At 42.1% G+C, this 22025-nt stretch overlaps 1 protein-coding gene and 1 long non-coding RNA gene across 11 annotated transcripts in view; one reads left to right on the forward strand and one right to left on the reverse strand.

The window, feature by feature from the left end:
* The window catches only part of PHACTR1 (phosphatase and actin regulator 1), a 376244-nt gene that overhangs the window by 131959 nt on the left and 222260 nt on the right, over positions 1–22025 (reverse strand). The window contains exon 1 of one of the 8 annotated variants that reach the window (XM_075826625.1): positions 6429–6905. The exons of 5 other annotated variants lie outside the window; for them this stretch is intronic. In XM_075826625.1, coding sequence (XP_075682740.1) covers positions 6429–6687 — 259 coding nt within the window. In that variant the 5' untranslated portion in view covers positions 6688–6905. Of the gene's footprint in view, positions 1–5374; positions 5500–6428; positions 6906–22025 lie in introns of those variants that run through there. 2 more of the 8 variants (XM_075826621.1, XM_075826627.1) reach the window with 2 other exon arrangements.
* LOC142651655 (uncharacterized) overlaps positions 6290–22025 on the forward strand; it is a 60514-nt gene continuing 44778 nt past the window's right edge. The window contains exons 1-4 of one of the 3 annotated variants that reach the window (XR_012847672.1): positions 6290–6665; positions 7602–7709; positions 12341–12582; positions 18348–18672. This is a non-coding gene — a long non-coding RNA (uncharacterized LOC142651655). Of the gene's footprint in view, positions 6666–7601; positions 7710–12340; positions 12583–12750; positions 13676–18347; positions 18673–22025 lie in introns of those variants that run through there. The other 2 variants (XR_012847671.1, XR_012847673.1) reach the window with 2 other exon arrangements.

The raw sequence follows: 22025 nt of genomic DNA on the forward strand, positions 1-22025 counted from the left end.
GACGAGCGATCGTAGTAAAGATCACTAGTCCCCATACATGGCACCTTGTGAAAGGAGCAAACGAGCGCCGATTAACGATCTGTCTCGTTGATCGGCGCTCGTTGCACCGGCCAAAATATGCCGGTGTAAAAGTACCTTTACAAATCGACCACCTGTCTTAATTCTGATATGGTCAACTGATAAGTATGTCCCTTCCCAGACTCTGTAGCTCTGCCATGCTATACACTATAGCCCTGCTCAGTCAAATTGGCTGCTATGTATAAGCACAAGTCTACTGCCGATTTCCATTATAGTAAATATAGAATGATTGAAATCTACAGGCCAATATAACCACACGTTAGAAAACTAGTTCTGAGCTAATTGAACCATAATTGATACTGGAGTTCCTCTTAAGGATAAGGAAATATTAGAAATATTATCTTATGTATAGGATAGGCACTTACTGTAAAATGTAGGAAGCTATAGGGTGTATGGAATATAAACAGTGAACAGTATATAAAATAATTCACCATGCCATGAGCTTCACATGTCATCCTAAGAGCCTTCAAAGGATTCTTCATTTCCTTCCCTACCTTTTTCCAGGATAATTTACCCAAATTAAAGGTGGTCATACACATTAAATAGAAGTTAGTTGATGGTTGAGCGAACATTCATCTGGTAAACTATCATAACACTGATGTAGACTTACACATTTTAGATGATGTTGGCCGCGACAGTTGTTCAAAGTATTTATACATCTTCGGTGACACCAGGCAAGTATTGCCGGAAGTGATGTTATAATAATGCGGTGAAATTCCATGTTCACCTAGAGGTTAGCAAACGAACATGACATCTACACACTCCTCCCCGTGGGCTGGTCTTTCACGGCAGGTCACGCGTGTATCGATTAAGTGACTTATATACACTCAACTACTGGCATCAATCGGCCGAAAATTTCAAACACAGCCAACTCCTTTTCAGAAGATAACGGTCCGTCAACGGTCGACGATTATTCGCTTTTAAATTATACCCCATGATGGTTTATTGTGGTCTAAATCGTCCAATTTATAATTAAGATTATTTTGCCATGGTCTTTAGATTTAACCATTAAGATCTAGAGATTACGAAGTTTTTCAAGTGCAATAAGAAATATTCCCCTACATAACAGATCAGATATAAAGACAATTTAAGACATAACTATTAACTCTTTTCATTCGCTTTCTCAGTCAAGTAGACCAAGGTGGCAGACTTTAACCCCATTTTAGCCCATTGTTTGTATGGCAACACATGAAAATACCCTAATTCATAAACCCAAAGTCAGTTATGCCTCCTTTACACTTCACACTATTTTTTCAACTATTAAACGGTACGATACTATAAGTGGTACAATATTTTTAAATCAATTTACAAAGTTGCTTCAGTTTTTATTTTAGATGTATTGCAGCAGTAACGCTTGCAGAGGCGGACATACCCTGTAACAGGCTGTTTCTTCATGTCTGTTTAAGTGATTGAATTCTTATTTGGAATTAAATGAATATGATGAATCGTCATGTCCAGAATTGAACAACAATTGTTCTAATACACTCCTCAACATTGAAATTGCAACACCAAGAAGGGCAAGCCGTAAAGTTGTGCAAATCGAGGAAGTAGCAGATGTCGCTAAGATCTGCAAATGATCACATTTTCAAGCTCTAATCTGTGACATGTGGAAGGGACATAAAACGCCAGATTGAAAGCAAAGTTTTTTTTAGCCACATGAAACCTCGAAAATGAGATCAAGTGGAGTGGGATGATTGTGCGAGGCCTCCTGTTTGTCGTCATGCCAGTTATCGAAACTTGTCGCAAACTGAAACTGACAGAATCCTTGAACTGAGAGACCTTGGTTTATCACTCCGGCAGATCGCTATGCACCTGGGACGAGATGTCAGCACTGTTCAACGTTACGTGATGTTGGGTGAACAACAACGAACGGGAATGACAGCAAGAGGTGCGCGAAGGCAAACCTCTGCACAGACGGATCGTCTGATTGGAAGAATGGCGTGTAGTGATCCATTCTGTACTGCAAGTGAAATTGGATGTCACATCCCAAGCCTAAGGCGGCAACCAGTGTTGACACAAATGATCAGAAGGCGTTTGCACGACATTGAGCTACGAGCCAATGTCCAGCTACAGGTGTTCCATTGACCACATGCCACCGCTCTCAAAGGCTATCATGGGGCACAGCAACATAGCAATGGGGGCTGGAATGGAGGTTTATCCTCTTCAGCAATGAGCCCCGCTTTAGTCTGACACAATGATAGCTGGAAATTGGTCTGGGGACCACGTGGGTAATGCCATGAACAGGCTTTCACGAGGGAACGTCACACCAGTCCTACTCCCAGGACTATGGTGTGGGGTGGCATAATGTACAGTAGTTGGACCCCTCTAGTCTTTATTTCAGGTACACTGACAGCTTTGCGTTGCAATGATTTGGTCGTGGAACCAGTGGTACAGCCATTTCTCCATAGTGTCCCAGAAGACGTTTTTAAACAGTATAATGCCAGGCCGCATGTTGCTCGTGCTCCTATGAGCAGCCCGTGTGGCCTAAACATCCTGCCATGGCCTGCAGCGTCTCCGGACTTGTCTCCCATCGAGCACATCTGGGACGTCATTGGTCGTCAATTGCAAAGGGAGCTGCCAGCAGCCAATCTTGATGATTCTGGTGCACATACTCAATACATCAAGAGGTTTGGAATATTATCTTTCCCCTTTTTCCATTTGCATATCATTAACATGTCTATCGAGCCTGAGATTTCCAAAATTCCAAAACTTTTCCTTCTTGTGTTGCAATTTCAATGTTGAGGAGTGTAAAACTGTTACTCTTACTGGACTCAGCCGAGTGTTATTATTGTAACATATTTCATTCATGTCAGTAATATTATTTAAAGGCTATGAAAATCTTTGATGATTTTTTTTAATGTAATGTATGTGTTTTTGAATAGTAACAATTTTTCTAATATATTAAAATGTCCAGTTTTAGCGCTGCAGCTTCTATGTATTCACTATACACAGAAGCTGCATAACGCCGCTGTAAGCTGAATCTGTCAGTTAACTGGACCGAGGGCTCGGCTGACAGAAGCTCCTGTGTGTCTCTGACACACAATCTAACTATTTTGAATCGCCATATTCCGAGAGCCAGAACTTTTTTATTTTTTCTCCACCAGGGGCTCATTTGTTGCGGGACAATCTGTAGTTTTCATTGGTACCATTTTGGGGTACATGCGATTTTTTTTTATCCCTTTTTCTTCCATTTTTTCGTAAGCCGGGTGACCAAAAAAAAGCAATTCTGACATTTCTTATTCTTTTTACAGTGTTCACCGTGGGCTATAATTGACATTTTACTTTATTCAGCGGGTCGATATGATTATGGCGATACCATATGTATATAGGTTTTTTTATGTTTTACAGCTTTTTTACAATAAAATCACTTTTTGTTAAGAATAACTTGAAACTTTTATTTTTACACTTTTATTCAATATTTTTATGAACTTTTTTTTTCCCACTAGGGGACTTGAAGGCCTACACTTCTGATCTTTACTCTAATACATTGCACTACCCAAGTAGTGCAATGCATTAGAGCTGTCAGTTATTCACTGACAGAAAGCCTATTAGGCCCCACCTCCGGGCAGGGCCTAATTGGCTTCCGTGGCGGACCAGGAGGCCATTGTTAGGCCTCCAGGTGCCATAGCAACAATTGGCAATGCTGCGCATCGCAGCGATGCCAATCGGCTAAAAACCACTAAGATATCGCAATCACTTTTGAACGCGGCATCTAAGGTGTTAATGGCAGGGATCGGAGCTAGCTCCGCTCCCTGACATTACAGCATCGTGTCAGCTGTAACATACCGCTGACACCGGCGGCTGATGTCGAAGGTTCAGCTTCTGAGCCTGCTCCATCTTGTTTCTGGCGATTACATTGCTGGGTTCCGATCTGCTGGTAAAACCCCATAGATGCAGCGCTCACTTTTGAGCGCTGCATTTTAGGGGTTAATCGGCTGGATCGGAGACTAGCTCCGGTCCTGGCCATGCAGCAGGATGTCAGCAGCAATATACAGCCGACACCCGCTGGCTATGGTGCGGGCTCAGCTTCTGAAGCCCGCACCATCATCATCGCATACTACTACGTTGCTTTGCCTTAAAGGGGTTTTGCCATCAAGGACATTTATGACATATCCACAGGATATGTCATAGATGTCAGATAGATTCAGGTCCCAACTCTGGGACCCGCACCTATCTCCAGAACGGGGCTCTTTGTTGCGGCTGAATGAGGTGTTTTCCGACCATGAAAAAGGTTATATGGTCGTGAGTTACGTAAACAGCGCCACATGATTTGAAAACGACCCTGTCACTAGAAGAGGATGGTGGTAGTAGTAAAAGAAAGTCACGCCACTTCAATATAGGAGTGCTATACCTATTTTGCTCAAATAAAAAAGGATGGTGACCGGCACAGTGAAAAACAAAGCCATGAGGCAGTTTTCCCACCTTTGTTTAGAAGCCAGTAGGAGAACGGCCAGGTCACCTATCATCCAGATCAAGTGGTCACTGCTAGAGGTCTTCCGGTAAATTGCGATTGCGATAAATTGCGATCTACTCTTTGGCCACCACTGCTTTAGAAAGTCCTTTATTTTTCCTTTTCTCTAATTTAATCCTTTCCTGTTTCTGGCAACAATTATACAGATAAAACATCAAAGTAAGTCTAGCTTTTTATTACATCAAATACGGTTGATCTGCAATGTAACTACCCCTAGTGGCTATAATATCATGAAATACCGAGATAAATGCTAGATTTTACAAAGAAACAATATTCCAGGAAACTTTTAGAGGCAAAATTCTAAGGAAAAATGAACATGATTCTCAGGTCACCAAAATGTTTACCAACCTACAGACATCTATGGCTTTTGAAAGCAGATATGACTTACAAATTCCTTCCACCAGACTGGCCACTCTCTTACTACCTAAAGCCATTGTCAATAAACTTGTATGTGGAATTGTGTAACAAGACATATATAAAAATGAGTAGAGGGTCGCTCAATCAACAACTGACCCCAGCTGCTGAAGACGTATACTATATACCGTACATTGGCGGTACCTGACAATATTCCGTAGAAGCGTCATTATATTCTAATGTGATATAAGGATCTCCTAGCGGATATGCTTTATAATATGTAGCTTGTAGCTAATAAGAAGACGTGAATCACTCGGACGCCTGTAAATCACTTTGTGGTTGCTGTTGTGGCCATCTCTATTACATGTCCTACGAGCCGGCTGTCATAAGCACACTTCGGAAATAACAAACATACTGCGCAATTCATGCTGGTTGCTTCTTCGTGATTGTCAGTAACCCTCAGTCTCTCACCTATATTATAAATGGATCCACAGCATGAGGCCGGGTGACACCGAAGTCCACTAGTGGTGACAAACTAGAACCAGATCCTGCACACTTCATTTACTCTGCAGAGGGAGATGCTGCTCGGTGAGAAATCAATGGTTGTTGTGTAGTCTTCACTGCCCAGCATTGCGGGGAGTTACATAGACCAAGGTGCCAATCCATCACCCACCTCCGGAAATCAGAGCAGCGAGGTATTGTCATAGAGGTGTACCCCTGACACCAACACCGGTGACCTTCAGAGCCCACATGCCCAGGGTGATACCCCCAGTAATGCCAAAGCCAATAACAAGCAATAGCCGGCGAGTGTCACAAAACAACGGTATAATATAGACCTGCATAACAGAACTACATTATATATAATATCAGTGACAGAACCCGGAGAATTCTGCCCTGCCTGCCCAACAACGAATACACTGAATATATAGATATATTACCAAATAGCTCTATTAGAGTCTCATATCTTTCTGAGCCTACCTACTCTATCTAATCTATCTATCTATCTATCTATCTATCTATCTATCTATCTATCTATCTATCTATATCTCTCTCTCTCTATCTATCTCATATCATTCCATCTCTCTCTCTCTCTCTCTCTCTCTCTCTCTCTCTCTATCTAATCTATTTGTTACATACCCATGTTCCATAGCTGAAGGCTACGACTGCAGTACCCACTCTGACCACCAGGGTGCGCACAAGCCGCTCCTGAGAAGGGATGTTGAGGTGACAGGCACTCCATGACTTGGGGCCCTGCATTCAGTCCGGGGGCACAGTTATAATGGGTGAAATGTCACGATACAAGTGCGTGAAATATCCGTTAAATACACCGCAGACGAGCACTGCAGCAGCGCTCGCTATAAGCACAGCGCGCCCCTCCCGGTAGAGGGTACTCCGCCCGGTCACCATCACTCCTGCGTTGCGCTATGCAGCTCCACAGTAATATTAGTACTAGAAGAAGAGCAGTAGCTGCCCCGGGGACCCTGCACCAGTACAATGCAGTGAAACGCTCCATGCATGCACTCACCTTCCTCCCCGCGGCTGCAGTTGCTGCATATGTGCTTGATCTCCTTGCCTATGTGACAGTGGATGACAAAGGACACGTTGTTGTTGTTCGTAGGCTCCTTCAGCGGCTTCATCCTGACTAAATAGAAAGCTTTCTTCCGGTGCTTGTCGCCTCCGCCGGTGCCAGGCGGCACAGAGCCCTCCCTGCAGCCAAACGACGGCAAAGAGAACATCCCTGCCGGCTGCCTGCCGTTGTAGTGTGAGTGTGTGAGATCCGCCATCCGTCCCCTCAGTGCTTAGCAGTCATCTCACACACACACATTCTCAGGAGGCAGGGGGAGGAGAGCAGCCCTAAGTCTTGGATGACCTCTGGAAACCGCTTCCACCCACCCAGGCACACGGAGGAGCCTCACATTCCTGTACCTGTCATGCCAGCATCCCATGCCCACATAAATCACTGCTGTCTGCTCCCCTCAGCCGCTGACCCTTCCCAGTATTACGCGGTGGCACAACAACAATACAAATAGGAGGCTGCTATAGATTACACTCCATGCACTGGACAGGATTGCTCTTAAAGGGGAATTACACTCAGCTAATAATGGTTAGGCTCTGTTCACACTACAATTTTCCTCTATGCTTACAGAAAAACGCTCAGAACCATTTTTGTACACATTCGGCACACACGACAAACATAGCCATAGGCCCAAACATAGCCATAGGCCCCCATTAACCTGATAGAGGCCAAAAGAGTGTCGGGTGGTATTTGTCAACATACCACTGTGGCCAATAGCTGATATATGGCTATACTCCGGGTATAAATCAGGGTCCTTTCCCTCAGGGTTCCATTGTATAATCGAATAGTTGTTGTCATTATTCTACCAGAAAAAAACCTAAACCTGACAGATCACATTAAAGTCCATGAGATCTATTAAAATTTGGCAGGCTTCCCTTTCAATCCGTTAAAAATGGATCAGTCAGAAAAAGAAGCCTTATCACAGATGTGAACAGAGCCTAATGAGTGTATCATAAAATGTTATGCAGTTTTCTAATACACTTTGTGTATCAATTCCACACTGTTTTTAAGATCTTTGCTTGCAGTCATTGAATGGGAACTTTGTTTATTTCCAGAGGTTAAAAAATTTGTTCCGGTCATGTGATGAAAATTGTTCACCATTTTTCCTGTTTATACATCTAGGAGGAGGACGCTACGCAAATGGATTCCCGTGTGTGAACACTTTTACCTGCTGACCCTATTGATTGTGAAAATTGTCTCCCGATATCAAGATTCTCCATATTCCAGTTGGTATGACACTTCTTCACGTTTTATTGCATAGGCTTTGTAGGTAGACAGCGGCATACGTCACTAATAATAAAAAACGGTAAACAAAAAGTAACACGAGCGTTATACGTATTTTTACTGGATAAATCTGTATAGAATAACGTCATCTAATACTTTATTCCATACTGCAAGAAGAAAAAAAAAAAACAATGCATACCGGCCCGGCATATATGCCAGCACCACTCCCCGCACATACGCCAAATGTAGGGCTGCAACATGATGTGAACGCAGTCTTATCGTGATCAAGACATATTCTACACCCGGGTTTTCTTATTCTTCAAGGAGAATAACATCAAAAATGATAAAATAGGAACTTTAACTGATATTTTCCAATGTTCTGACAAAATTCTTAAAATAAATCACATCATCCTCGTGAATTCCATTGTGCATACATGACACATTTTAATATTTCAGGTCAGTTTCGATTTCTCCACATGGACAACTGTTTGCAGCTTTCGCACGAAAAAGATATTTCTTGTAGATTAAGGTTAAGATTGAGAAGATTTATGTGAAGAGAAGAAAGGCCCTTGTACACGTGTAGATGAGCGGCCGAACGAGCGTAGGTACCGCGGATGTGCTGTCGACAAGATGCAAACTGTGGACGAAGAATCATATTAATGATTGTAGATCCGCACACTTCCGATCATTGCTCCATAAAAATGATTGTAGATCCGCACACTTCCGATCATTGCTCCATATTAATGATTGTAGATCCTCACACTTCCGATCATTGCTCCATATTAATGATTGTAGATCCGCACACTTCCGATCATTGCTCCATATAAATGATTGTAGATCCGCACACTTCCGATCATTGCTACATATAAATGATTGTAGATCCGCACACTTCCGATCAATACTCCATATTAATGATTGTAGATCCTCACACTTCCGATCATTGCTACATATAAATGATTGTAGATCCTCACACTTCCGATCATTGCTCCATATAAATGATTGTAGATCCTCACACTTCCGATCATTGCTCCATAAAAATGATTGTAGATCCTCACACTTCCGATCATTGCTCCATAAAAATGATTGTAGATCCGCACACTTCCAATCATTGCTCCATATAAATGATTGTAGATCCTCACACGTCCGATCATTGCTCCATATAAATGATTGTAGATCCTCACACGTCCGATCATTGCTACATATAAATGATTGTAGATCCGCACACTTCCGATCATTCCTCCATATAAATGATTGTAGATCCTCACACTTCCGATCATTGCTCCATATAAATGATTGTAGATCCGCACACTTCCAATCATTGCTCCATATAAATGATTGTAGATCCGCACACTTCCGATCATTGCTCCATATTAATGATTGTAGATCCTCACACTTCCGATCATTGCTCCATATTAATGATTGTAGATCCTCACACTTCCAATCATTGCTCCATATAAATGATTGTAGATCCTCACACTTCCGATCATTGCTCCATATAAATGATTGTAGATCCTCACACTTCCGATCATTGCTCCATATAAATGATTGTAGATCCTCACACGTCCGATCATTGCTCCATATAAATGATTGTAGATCCGCACACTTCCGATCATTGCTACATATAAATGATTGTAGATCCTCACACTTCCGATCATTGCTCCATATAAATGATTGTAGATCCTCACACTTCCGATCATTGCTCCATATAAATGATTGTAGATCCTCACACTTCCGATCATTGCTCCATATAAATGATTGTAGATCCTCACACGTCCGATCATTGCTCCATATAAATGATTGTAGATCCTCACACTTCCGATCATTGCTCCATATTAATGTTTGTACATCCTCACTCTTGCGATCATTGCTCCATATTAATGATTGTAGATCCTCACACTTGCGATCATTGCTACATATAAATGATTGTAGATCCTCACACTTCCGATCATTGCTCCATATAAATGATTGTAGATCCGCACACTTCCGATCATTGCTCCATATTAATGATTGTAGATCCTCACACTTCCGATCATTGCTCCATATAAATGATTGTAGATCCTCACACTTCCGATCATTGCTCCATATAAATGATTGTAGATCCTCACACGTCCGACCATTGCTCCATATAAATGATTGTAGATCCGCACACTTCCGATCATTGCTACATATAAATGATTGTAGATCCTCACACTTCCGATCATTGCTCCATATAAATGATTGTAGATCCTCACACTTCCGATCATTGCTCCATATAAATGATTGTAGATCCTCACACTTCCGATCATTGCTCCATATAAATGATTGTAGATCCTCACACGTCCGATCATTGCTCCATATAAATGATTGTAGATCCTCACACTTCCGATCATTGCTCCATATTAATGTTTGTACATCCTCACTCTTGCGATCATTGCTCCATATTAATGATTGTAGATCCTCACACTTGCGATCATTGCTACATATAAATGATTGTAGATCCTCACACTTCCGATCATTGCTCCATATAAATGATTGTAGATCCGCACACTTCCAATCATTGCTCCATATAAATGATTGTAGATCCTCACACTTCCGATCATTGCTCCATATAAATGATTGTAGATCCGCACACTTCCAATCATTGCTCCATATAAATGATTGTAGATCCTCACACTTCCAATCATTGCTCCATATAAATGATTGTAGATCCGCACACTTCCAATCATTGCTCCATATAAATGATTGTAGATCCTCACACTTCCGATCATTGCTCCATATTAATGATTGTAGATCCGCACACTTCCGATCATTGCTCCATATAAATGATTGTAGATCCTCACACTTCCGATCATTGCTCCATATAAATGATTGTAGATCCTCACACGTCCGATCATTGCTCCATATAAATGATTGTAGATCCTCACACGTCCGATCATTGCTCCATATAAATGATTGTAGATCCGCACACTTCCGATCATTGCTACATATAAATGATTGTAGATCCTCACACTTCCGATCATTGCTCCATATAAATGATTGTAGATCCTCACACTTCCGATCATTGCTCCATATAAATGATTGTAGATCCTCACACGTCCGATCATTGCTCCATATAAATGATTGTAGATCCTCACACTTCCGATCATTGCTCCATATAAATGATTGTAGATCCTCACACGTCCGATCATTGCTCCATATAAATGATTGTAGATCCGCACACTTCCGATCATTGCTCCATATAAATGATTGTAGATCCTCACACTTGCGATCATTGCTACATATAAATGATTGTAGATCCTCACACTTCCGATCATTGCTACATATTAATGATTGTAGATCCTCACACTTGCGATCATTGCTCCATAAAAATGATTGTAGATCCTCACGCTTCCGATCATTGCTACATATAAATGATTGTAGATCCTCACACTTCCGATCATTGCTCCATATTAATGTTTGTACATCCTCACTCTTGCGATCATTGCTCCATATTAATGATTGTAGATCCTCACACTTGCGATCATTGCTACATATAAATGATTGTAGATCCTCACACTTCCGATCATTGCTCCATATAAATGATTGTAGATCCGCACACTTCCGATCATTGCTCCATATTAATGATTGTAGATCCTCACACTTCCGATCATTGCTCCATATAAATGATTGTAGATCCTCACACTTCCGATCATTGCTACATATAAATGATTGTAGATCCTCACACTTCCGATCATTGCTCCATATAAATGATTGTAGATCCTCACACTTCCGATCATTGCTCCATATAAATGATTGTAGATCCGCACACTTCCGATCATTGCTCCATATTAATGATTGTAGATCCTCACACTTCCGATCATTGCTACATATAAATGATTGTAGATCCTCACACTTCCGATCATTGCTACATATAAATGATTGTAGATCCTCACACTTCCGATCATTGCTACATATAAATGATTGTAGATCCTCACACTTCCGATCATTGCTCCATATAAATGAAGCAACCGATCGACATGTTATCATCTTCAATTGGCACACAGGAAAGCTACCCGTATAACTGGTCTTTGCGGTTGATCAAATCAATTAATTTTTTTCTTGTTTCTTATATTTCACCAACATATTCTGTAGCTCTGTACACAGATTGTAATCACTGATATCAATTCCTGTACATAGTTGGGCTCACAACATCATTTCCTTATCTCAGACACATGCACACATACAGGCACTAGAACGTATTTTATGGGAAGCCAGCCTTTATGGTTGGCATGTGGGAGAAAACCAGAATTCCCAGATGAAACCCGCACACACTGGGAGGATATATATATACTCCATGACTGGGGATGAAATACCTTGTAGGTAACCTGTGCAGATTTAAAGGGGCCCTATAAGCAAGCGATCCCGTTGCTACCTTAAAAGAATAATATTTCTCGTTGATCGGCGCTCGCTGCATCGGCCGGTGTAATAGGGCCTTAACTCTAAGACAGGCATTATGCTATGGATGGAGACTGTTTCTAGGGTGTATATTTCCTTTTAATGTTTTATTGTTAAAATACATTAATAAAAACTGTAACTAAACATTAACACCTTGTAGTTTAAAGGATTTGCCTCTCTCACGTGCCTTGCCATTGGACTAAACCTGTTTTTATTTATACTAGAGTGCTGAAATACTACCTCAAAGAAAAGATAAACATATACGGCCATCCGGTTATTGTTATGGCATTTCAACAATGTGCTTCAGCATTGGAATGTAAAAGTAAACAGAATGTGATTGTATCAAGCAAATACTTGGCCCATGACATCACAACTTCCAGGCACTGACTGTGAAGACTGTTACAAAATGTCTCGTCCAGGCGAATGGTGGAGGATTAGAAGGAAATGGCTGAAGCTTTCAGGAATGGTAAATTCACAACTCTTTGTATCTCTACAAAACATTTATTTCCAGATTACTACAATTTGCATACATTATACACATTTAAAGATCGGAAGGTCTTAACTGTCTTATTTGTTCTTAATGTGGCCAATTACTCATTTATACTTTGAACAATTTCATTTCTTGTGCTTAAAGGGGTTGTCTAAAATGAGAAGAAGCTGTGTCCCTCTTGTTATCAGGCTGGCATTTCCGAACCAGGGTTACCCGGTTCCACAGACTGTGGGGTTCAGTGCAACCTGCCTAGGGGTCCTGCTGCAGCCACACTGCTCTAACTTGCATCCTTAGCAGCGTTTACTTTATTTTCCAAGACACCACTAGCAGGGATTGCGGCACTGCAACAGGAGCCTTTTTGTGCTGCCCAGATGACAACGTCTGATGAGTGACATCTGTGACGTCGCCGGTGGTGCACAAGACCGCAGTACCAGACACTGCTATCACATGGGTAAAGCACGCATCAATACTGACAGAAAACAAAAGGCACTAGGAACTTACCAATGGATGAGCATAACCGAATACACTGCAGTAGTAGAAGAAGGAGACGATGCATAAATGGAGTGGATAGCATGCAAGCAGTTAACAGACAAATAGACAGTGGACAAAAATTTACAGCACTCACTGATCCTCTGTGAATACTATCCCACAGCAGGGTGAGACAACCGCTTGGCAGCGCACCAAGCGCACAGGAAAGGCAAACAAACCAGTGGAACTACTGATCTCAGGATACACATAAAACTACTATACAAAAACTAGATCTCTCAGAGGACCAACAGGTCCCACAGTACAAATAAACAAGAACAAAGTCACCAACTTGAATCTGTAAAGAGTATGGCACATGCCAGAAACAGCATAACCAGCACCTGAGTAATCCAGACCTGAAGCATGTATAAATCCAAGAAAAGTAATTAACCAGGCAAAGCTAACTGATGACTAAATCGAGACTCAGACCAAAGACATTGCCTAGCAATGCCCAAACACAGGGATAACAGAAATCATTGATTAGCAGCAGTCCTGCTGCTAATCGTAACATTATCACACTAAAAATGTCAGCATGCCGCTTGGGATTCTACAGGTCCCTTTTTTAGAAGCTCAGCCTCGTGCCTCCTGTATGTGCGCAGCTCCCTTATCAAATCCAGCACATCCCCTTTCTCTTGTCGCATTGTTAGTCTGTATTGAATATTGTATAATACTGCGCCTTATTGTGCACACCATAAACTTGAAGGCTAAATACATGGTCGACAGTAAAGGAGGCAGGCGTTAATCGTGCGGCCATTTGCCACAGTGCGGTGGTGATTCTCAATCCAATTCACATGAATGTGTTTGAGTTGCAATACCAGACAGAGCCTATGACACAGCTCACTTATAGGACATGCATTATACAACCTTTTTTCATACGGGGGTCCACTTCTGTACAGCCAACTGTGGGGACCAAGTGAAGGATCCACACCTATCAGTTTTTCAATGAGTCACTGGGGGAGCGTTACTTAGATGGTCTTTGTACGAATGCTGCTGGAGTAGAATGCGCCTCATTCATTATGAGGCGCTTGTCTATTAAGAAATCAGGCGCATATCTGGCCGTTCGTGTGCCAGAATAAGAAATCTGTGCAAGCTATTAGCTATAATTTACACCAGTTTGATAGTAAATGCGATGTGCCAATCGTGGGAATACACAATAACACTGGGAACCAGTTTATAAAAAGGTACAAAGGAGAGCAAAAAAACGGAAAAGGGACACAGAGAATCTTAGTTATGAGGAAAGATTTAAAAAATTAAATAATTTTGTCTTGAGAAGACACATCTAAGGGGGGACATGATTAATTTGTTTAAGTAATAATAATCTTTATATAGCGACATTGTGTCTTTACTGTAAAGGGAGTTTTACACTGGGCAATTATCGGGCAGACAAGCGTTCACGGAATACTCATTGCCGATAATTGCCCTGTGTAAAGGGCAGCGATCAGCAGATGAATGAGCAAACGCTCCCATCCATAGCTCCTTGTGACAGGAGCAAACGAATGCCGATCAACGATGTCTCGTTGATCGGCACTCACTGCACCGGCTAAAATCAGTCAGTGTAATAGGGGCTTAAGAGCTTAACCTTCAGGTTTAACCTTACTCCTACTTTTATCCGTATCCTCTCCTATATGACCCCTAAGTAGTACTATCTTAACAGTTGTTGTATACTCTATAAAGATACAGAAATCTATACCAACCCAGCTTAACATGACTGCTTTACTTCTGGATATGACCCTAATATACAAATATATAAAGTACTTATATTGGAACATAGGCAAACCAACCATAGAGGTTGGCTATGACACTGCTATATAGCCTGGCAAATGGAGGGCCCCAGTGCTGAAACACATGTACCCCAAGTACCCATTCAATTTTCTGACTCTTGGGTTAAGGCCATTGTGGAGTTAAACCCCACTCTTATCTTTTCTCTGATGCATAGTGCTGCTTGGGCTGTGTAATAGCACACCGCTGATCTCAAGTGGTGGTGAATAGGGTCTGTTTACTGATCTAGGACATGTATTCGTATGGTGTTTGGGGGACAATGTAAAGTTTATCTAGGACTCATACTGTATGTTGATGTAAGGTTTGGTGCTTGCATTTTAGAACTTGCACCAGTTTAGGGAGCACTATTTTCCTTTTGCTATGTGACCATCTTGACCCAATATATATCCTTGCATACAGACATAGATCATATGTTTCTATTTTACTATTGTACCAACTCAGCAGGACCTGCACAGAACACATTACAAGTCATCACAAAAAATCCATACTATCTACATTAATATGTTTATGCACATACATGTACAGTATTTGGAATTGAAAAATATAAGAAAGATGTGCATCTTTATACCATTACAGCTACCAAATGACACAGCGACTGCCCAAATCTATTACCAAAAAGAACAATTTAGAAGTGTAGTGCACTCTGCACATTCACCCAGCATGATCTGATCACTGGGTGTGAATTCAGATAAAGAATACTTAACCAACCGAAACATTATAGCCACTGGACCACATAATCTTACCTTTTTCATACAATCTACACAAATACAGAGCATTACATTTCCCCAACCTAAATGACCATGAGAACACAACATTGTCCCATTACACTCTGTACGGAAGCGGAGCCCTACAGCTACCTAATTTGACCTAACCATTGTCAATTAATGTAATACACAGTGGCATAACAATAGGTGTTGCTGCGGTCAGATTTGGGAATTGGTCACAATACTCTAAGCACCAAGGCTAATTTAATTGGTTTCTTGCTGGGTGAGAAAGCTGCGTTTGCCACCTGCTAATTTACTTATGAAGTGTTTTAATGAAAACATTAATAGGTACATTGCATATATCATCTGACCAAGCCCCGTTCTATTATTTCTCATGTTATTAGTCCAATATGTTACGTATTGCTGTACATATTTCCTTTTCTACATGTGGATATGACACTAGCTAGACCCGCCTGAAGTGAGATCAGGAATAAGTACACCAGAAAAACTCAAATTCTGATTTAAAATGGTCAAAGTCAAGTAACACCAGGTGTGGACATATCATTTGTGCAACATATGGAGCTACGAAGGGACACAATAGACAATGAGGACCCACCACTACCTTAAAAAAATATATCAGTCCTTCCTATTTTTCACCAAAGAACTGAAATTGGTTTAGCGCTGTCTAGACTGGGGTGCGGAGTCTAAGGAAACATGCCGTTCTTCACCGTTAATCTCCGTTAGGAAAGATGTACTTTCCTGGTTGGATTACCAAGTTGTGATGCCCAAAACAGTCACCGATTGAAGGTGGCTGCGCTGTGTCGAAGAACTTGTAACAAAGTCAGGACCATAGCCAGGGTCCTCAATGGATTAGCGGACAGGATATAACAGGCCAAAGATGTAACAAAAGCATAGTCTGGAGTCACCCGGGAAGTCGATACCAGAAGTAGAAGTACAGGAACCAGGGGACAAATTTAAAGGGTGAGACAAAGGCGTAACCGGGAACAGGACTGAGATCAAGATCAGAATCAAATAGCAAAAGGAACAAATAGCCAAACAAAGGATGTGTCTAAATCTGCAGTCAAGGAATGGCAGGCTGATTCGCCTTTAAATAGGCTGCCAGGCCTGATGTCATCAGTGGGTGTCGATTTCCCTGGCAACCCAACGCCGCCGCCCTTCGTGAAGAGAGCCGCGGCCGGATCCAGCAGTACTGTGGCTGAAGGAGGAGGAGGGATCAGAGGAGGACGCATTGGTTGCCTAGCAACCAGATGCCGCTGTCATGCAAAGGACTAGGACTACTCACAATTACTAGTGGACTGGCACACCAGTAAGCAATTTTTTAGAGAGCCAAGAGGGGGAGTTCTCTCTCATTCTCATGAAATTATTGGAAAGCAGGAGGGGCCCTTATATTGTTCCAGCACAGGGGCCCTCTACTGTCTGTGTCCGCCATTAAATGGCACTGCCCAGTGAGGAAAAGTATAAAGTTAACATTTTAACATGGTTACAGTGTATATAAAAATTATTTAATCACACAGACAACCAACAGGATATAAACCAGCGGCCTGAAACCAGTGGCTCTCCAAGTCCGAACATAACATGAAAGCGATACCTTGATACTGGGACCTGTATTTTTGTAGGAGCTGGATACCCATAGATTACAGGCAGGCCACCTATATAAACGGAAGGTAGTTCTAGTATCTTCCACATGCTGCTAAGCTATAGCGAAGAGTTTATGGTACATCAGGGTAAAGTGATACAATTGTGCTGAGCAGATATAAGTGTTATATAGATCAATACTCCTATTACTAACAATAATAATAGCTGCTTACTCCTCAGAGACTAAAATATTGAAGGCACTTGTTAGGAGTAACTGCTCCCAATGACGCAGAGGAAATATTTTCACCTGATTATTTTTTCATAGTAATATATTTAGTTAATCATATACAGAGCTATGGTTTTAGATGACTTTACTGCTTTATATAAAATCTCCACTTTTAGTAGACCAACATTGTGTTTCATTTATACAAAATGTAGTTGTCTGGTATTGCATCTTGTCCCCGTTCATGTGATTAGGGTTAACAAATCTTAAAAATTTTACAGTGTTGAAAGCCTTAACATTTACTTTTAGATTGTAGGCGTTTTATATACTGAATTAATATTAGATACACTCTGTCTTATAAAGCAAGTACAGGGAGAGTTTCCACATGAACAACTAAGCTCAGGAATAGTATATCAAGGGTTAAATACACCAGCCGAGAAGAATTATTTTGCCAGCAGCCATTTTCACTAAATGAGATGCGCTACCTGCTAGGATTTTTTAATGGACAAAAATAGTTGATGTTGCCCTGGGGACCGGCAATGGTTTCCTCCTTATTATTGTAATCTTGTGATTTAATGATCAAATTCAAGTACATAGGATTATTTTGCGAATGATATATTTTATAAGGGGCATAATGATTTATTATGGCTTAGCTGACCTAACATAAATTGACGTCTTTAATTGCACAATGTAAAGCAGGATATACTTTCGTAAGCAAATCTCACTTTCAGATGATATGAGGAATGAGCGGACTGTACGGAGCACTTACAAACTAGAAATCTACATATAGAAGACAGAATACCAATGTGCCGACGACACTAGCAGCCATTTAGAACTGCTTTGGTTGGTAGACAAGTGACGATGATTGACAATAGGAAGCAGATTTTTCACCAAGCTTTTCATGTTTTTCATAGCTTGTCATAGCAACCCAGCTGCATTATAACAGCCATACACTATGAAGATTCCTCGGCTCATAATGGAGGACGACCCTACTGCAGCTAAGTCTCCTGACTAGTACAGTTAAAGGGGTTATGATGTGTATGATATATAGGGCTCATATATCTGACCACTAAATGTGCCCTAAAATTATAATATAGATCATAGATGGATGCCGGCAAAAGTTCCCGATGTATACGTTAAACGTAAGCTGTGACGGATGTCTAACAGTGGCATATGATGGGATACGTTTAACGGATATGTCATGAAATATTATGACCTTTTCATTACTTATACATTAAACAGATGCCATAATAGCCTATAGGTGATGGATGCCACTGTTAGGCAACAGTCACCCATAGGCTAATATGGCATCTGTTTAACGTATACATCATGAAAAGCTATTGAAAAGCTCATGACATATACGTTTAACGGATGCCTGTGACGTATACTATACAGTGGCATATGTCACCCATAGGCTCCAATGTTAAAAAAATGGATACCACGCAGTATACTTTTTTGCAGGATCCCTTTGTCCGAAATAGGGTATACATAATTATGCTATTCCATACTTTAAAAAAAATGTATACTGACGAACGCCAGCCCGAGGGGAGCCAAAAGGACACGCTTTTAGACTCCATTTAGCTAATGCAGTCCTATAAACATATTTAGCGTGTATGTCTGGAGCTTTCCTGGCAGGGCCGGCTCCAGGTTTATGTGGGCCCTTGGGCAACACAAACTTAGTAGGCCCCTTTGTGGGGGAACCCACGGCGGCAGTAAAATGGCAGAAAACGTTACTTTGTGCCCCCATATAGACGTTAGGCCCTGTTTATGCCCCCATATACAAGTTAGGCCCCCAATTTGTACCCCAATAAATTTAGTGCCCTCTGTAGATAGTGCCACACAGCCCCCTCCCAGGTAATACCATACAGCCCCCCCTCAGGTAGTGCCACACAGCCCCCCACCTCTCTGGTAGTGCCACACAGCCCGTCCACCCAGGTAGTGCCACACCGCCCACTCCTCCCAGGTAGTGCCACACAGCCCCCCTCCCAGGTAGTGCCACACAGCCCCCCTCCCAGGTAGTGCCACACAGCCCCCCTCCCAGGTAGTGCCACACAGCTCCCCTCCCAGTTAGTGCCACACAGTCCCCCTTCCAGCTAGTGCCACACAGCCCCCCTTCTTGGTAGTGCCACACAGCCCCCCTTCCTGGTAGTGCCACACAGCCCCCTCTCTGATAGTACCAGACAGCCCTTCTCCCTGGTAGTGCCAGACTGCCCCCCTCCTTGTAGGTAGCGCCTCTGGGGCTCCCTCTAGGAGTGGAATCCCCAGCCAGAGCATTGCCATATATAGATATATGGACAGTGATTTCAGGGGCTTCCCCAGAGACGTAGTCCCGGTCAGAGCGCTACTAGCACTCTGCCTGGGACTCCTGCTCTGCTCCTGACATCACTGTCCATATATGGATAGTGATGTCCGGAGCAGAGCTGAAGTCCCGGGCAGAATGCTATTAAAGGCTCTGCTCTGGTACTCTGACTCTGTGGAAGCCCCTGACATCACTGTCCATATACGGCTAGTGATGTCAGGGGCAACCACAGAGTCAAAGTCCCAGGCAGAGCGCTACAAGAACTCTGCCTGGGACACTGCTCTGCTCCTGACAACACTGTCCATACATGGACAGTGATGTCAGGGGCTTCCGCAGAGATGGAGTCCCAGAGCAGAGCTGGTTCTAGCACTCTGCATGGGACACCTTCTCTCCTCCTGACATCACTGTCCAAATATGGACAGTGATGTCAGGGGCTTCCCCAGAGAAAAGCCGCTTCTAGCACTCTGCCTGGGACTCCTTCTCTCCTCCTGACATCACTGTCCATATATGGACAGTGACGTCTGGTGCTTCCACAGCGCTACTAGCACTCTGCCTGGGAGTCTGTAGCGTAGTAAATGGCAGAGCGGGGAGATACTTCCCTGCTCTGCCATAGCGTTCAATAGTATCTGCGTCCTAAGGACTAGCGGGGCCACTGGGCATGGGGGGGGGGGCCGTGAAAGTGGACAGCACGGGTCCCCTCATTCAGTGGGCCCTATGGCTGATACAGCGGTAGTTACGCCGCCTTCTAGACAGGGGCTCCCTCTAGAAGCAGAATCCCCGGCAAGACTCTGGCCGTTGATTCCACTCCTGGAGGAGCCATGACGGCAGTGTTAGCACCCGGCAGCCGATTAGTCCCCCCCAAGGGTAGTGGGCCCCGGCACTTGCCCGGGTTCGCCGGATGCTGACACTGGCCCTGTTTCCTGGTCTACAAGCTAAACGTATATTACAAATGCGATGTGAACAGGGCCTAACATTTGTCATTTGAAAGAAAATTAAATCTGTATAATAAATTATTAGATCTGTGGCACTGTCTATATAGTCAAGTTATTTTATTGTATTTCTTTCCTGGGAAATGTCAATACAATGCAATTCATAAAATGCTGACGTGGAAGGCTATAACCTGGAATAAACACTCAGATAAATCATTTCATGGATTGTTGTTTGATATCATACAGTTTTTAGATGAAAATTTTCCCAACTCTATGAATCTATTCAAAGCCAAAATAGATATTGTGCTTTTGTACATGAAACCTACTATGTCACTATTTGCTTATTTATTTTAACGTGAACTCCACATTTGGACGTATTTGCAAACATACAAATTTACTAATAAACAGTTCTTATCAGCAATGCTTTATTTACATGTAGGAGAGATTCAACAATAGATGGCAGGGATGAAGAATATCTCAATGTCCCCCACAAATTACTCTGCATGATCTACCAACAGAATACAGGCTGCCAAATTCTCTCACTTTTAAACTGTTTGTTGTAAAACATGTTAGCTCCTATGTCTGCAGTACATTGACGGATTATACGGCTTAACCATATGCAGGAATAGACTTACCATTCGGGCATTAGGGTAGTCCCTGAGGCCCATGGCCAGTGATGGCTCGCAGTCAGATCCTAGATCTGACCATGTTAGATTCTACATGGCTAATTTATGAAATGTTATATTCTGAAGTCCCGCAGATTATTAGATCAATTGTGTCCTTAGTATTTTATGGAAATTATAACATTCATCATATTTTATTGTTTTCTAGTTTATCTCTTGAAATTTTCCTTCATCATCTGTTTAGTCCTATATTCTCAATCAGCAATGTTGGACTGTTTCTCAACTATTATCCTTTATAGGATATGAAAAAAATCTCTGCGTTGTACATAGCCATAATAGGGCACCCATAGACTTCTATAGGGCCTTGCTACACCTTTGTATACCTTCAATTTTATACAGAAGTAGACAGATATTTTATAAAGAAATGTTTGCATTGGTTCTAGGGGAGAATATCTCCGAAATACAGCACCATACAGACTACCATATGGTGACACATGGAGTACCTATGGTTCCATATTACGGAACTGCATGGACTCTACGTGGCGCCATACAGCCTCCTGCACCTGGCTCTGGCAAGTTTTAGGTAATGTCACAAGGAATTTGGTAGTAAATAAACTGATGAATTTCTATGTAACACAAATAGATTATTGTTCCTTTTTATTCATGTGTTTGGGATTTTATATGCAAATGATACCCCTTGGATAATGTTGGATTTTTTTAAAATTTCTGTGTGTCAATGTT

This window comes from Rhinoderma darwinii, chromosome 5 (genome assembly GCF_050947455.1).
Source record: "Rhinoderma darwinii isolate aRhiDar2 chromosome 5, aRhiDar2.hap1, whole genome shotgun sequence".
Lineage (NCBI taxonomy): Eukaryota > Metazoa > Chordata > Amphibia > Anura > Rhinodermatidae > Rhinoderma > Rhinoderma darwinii.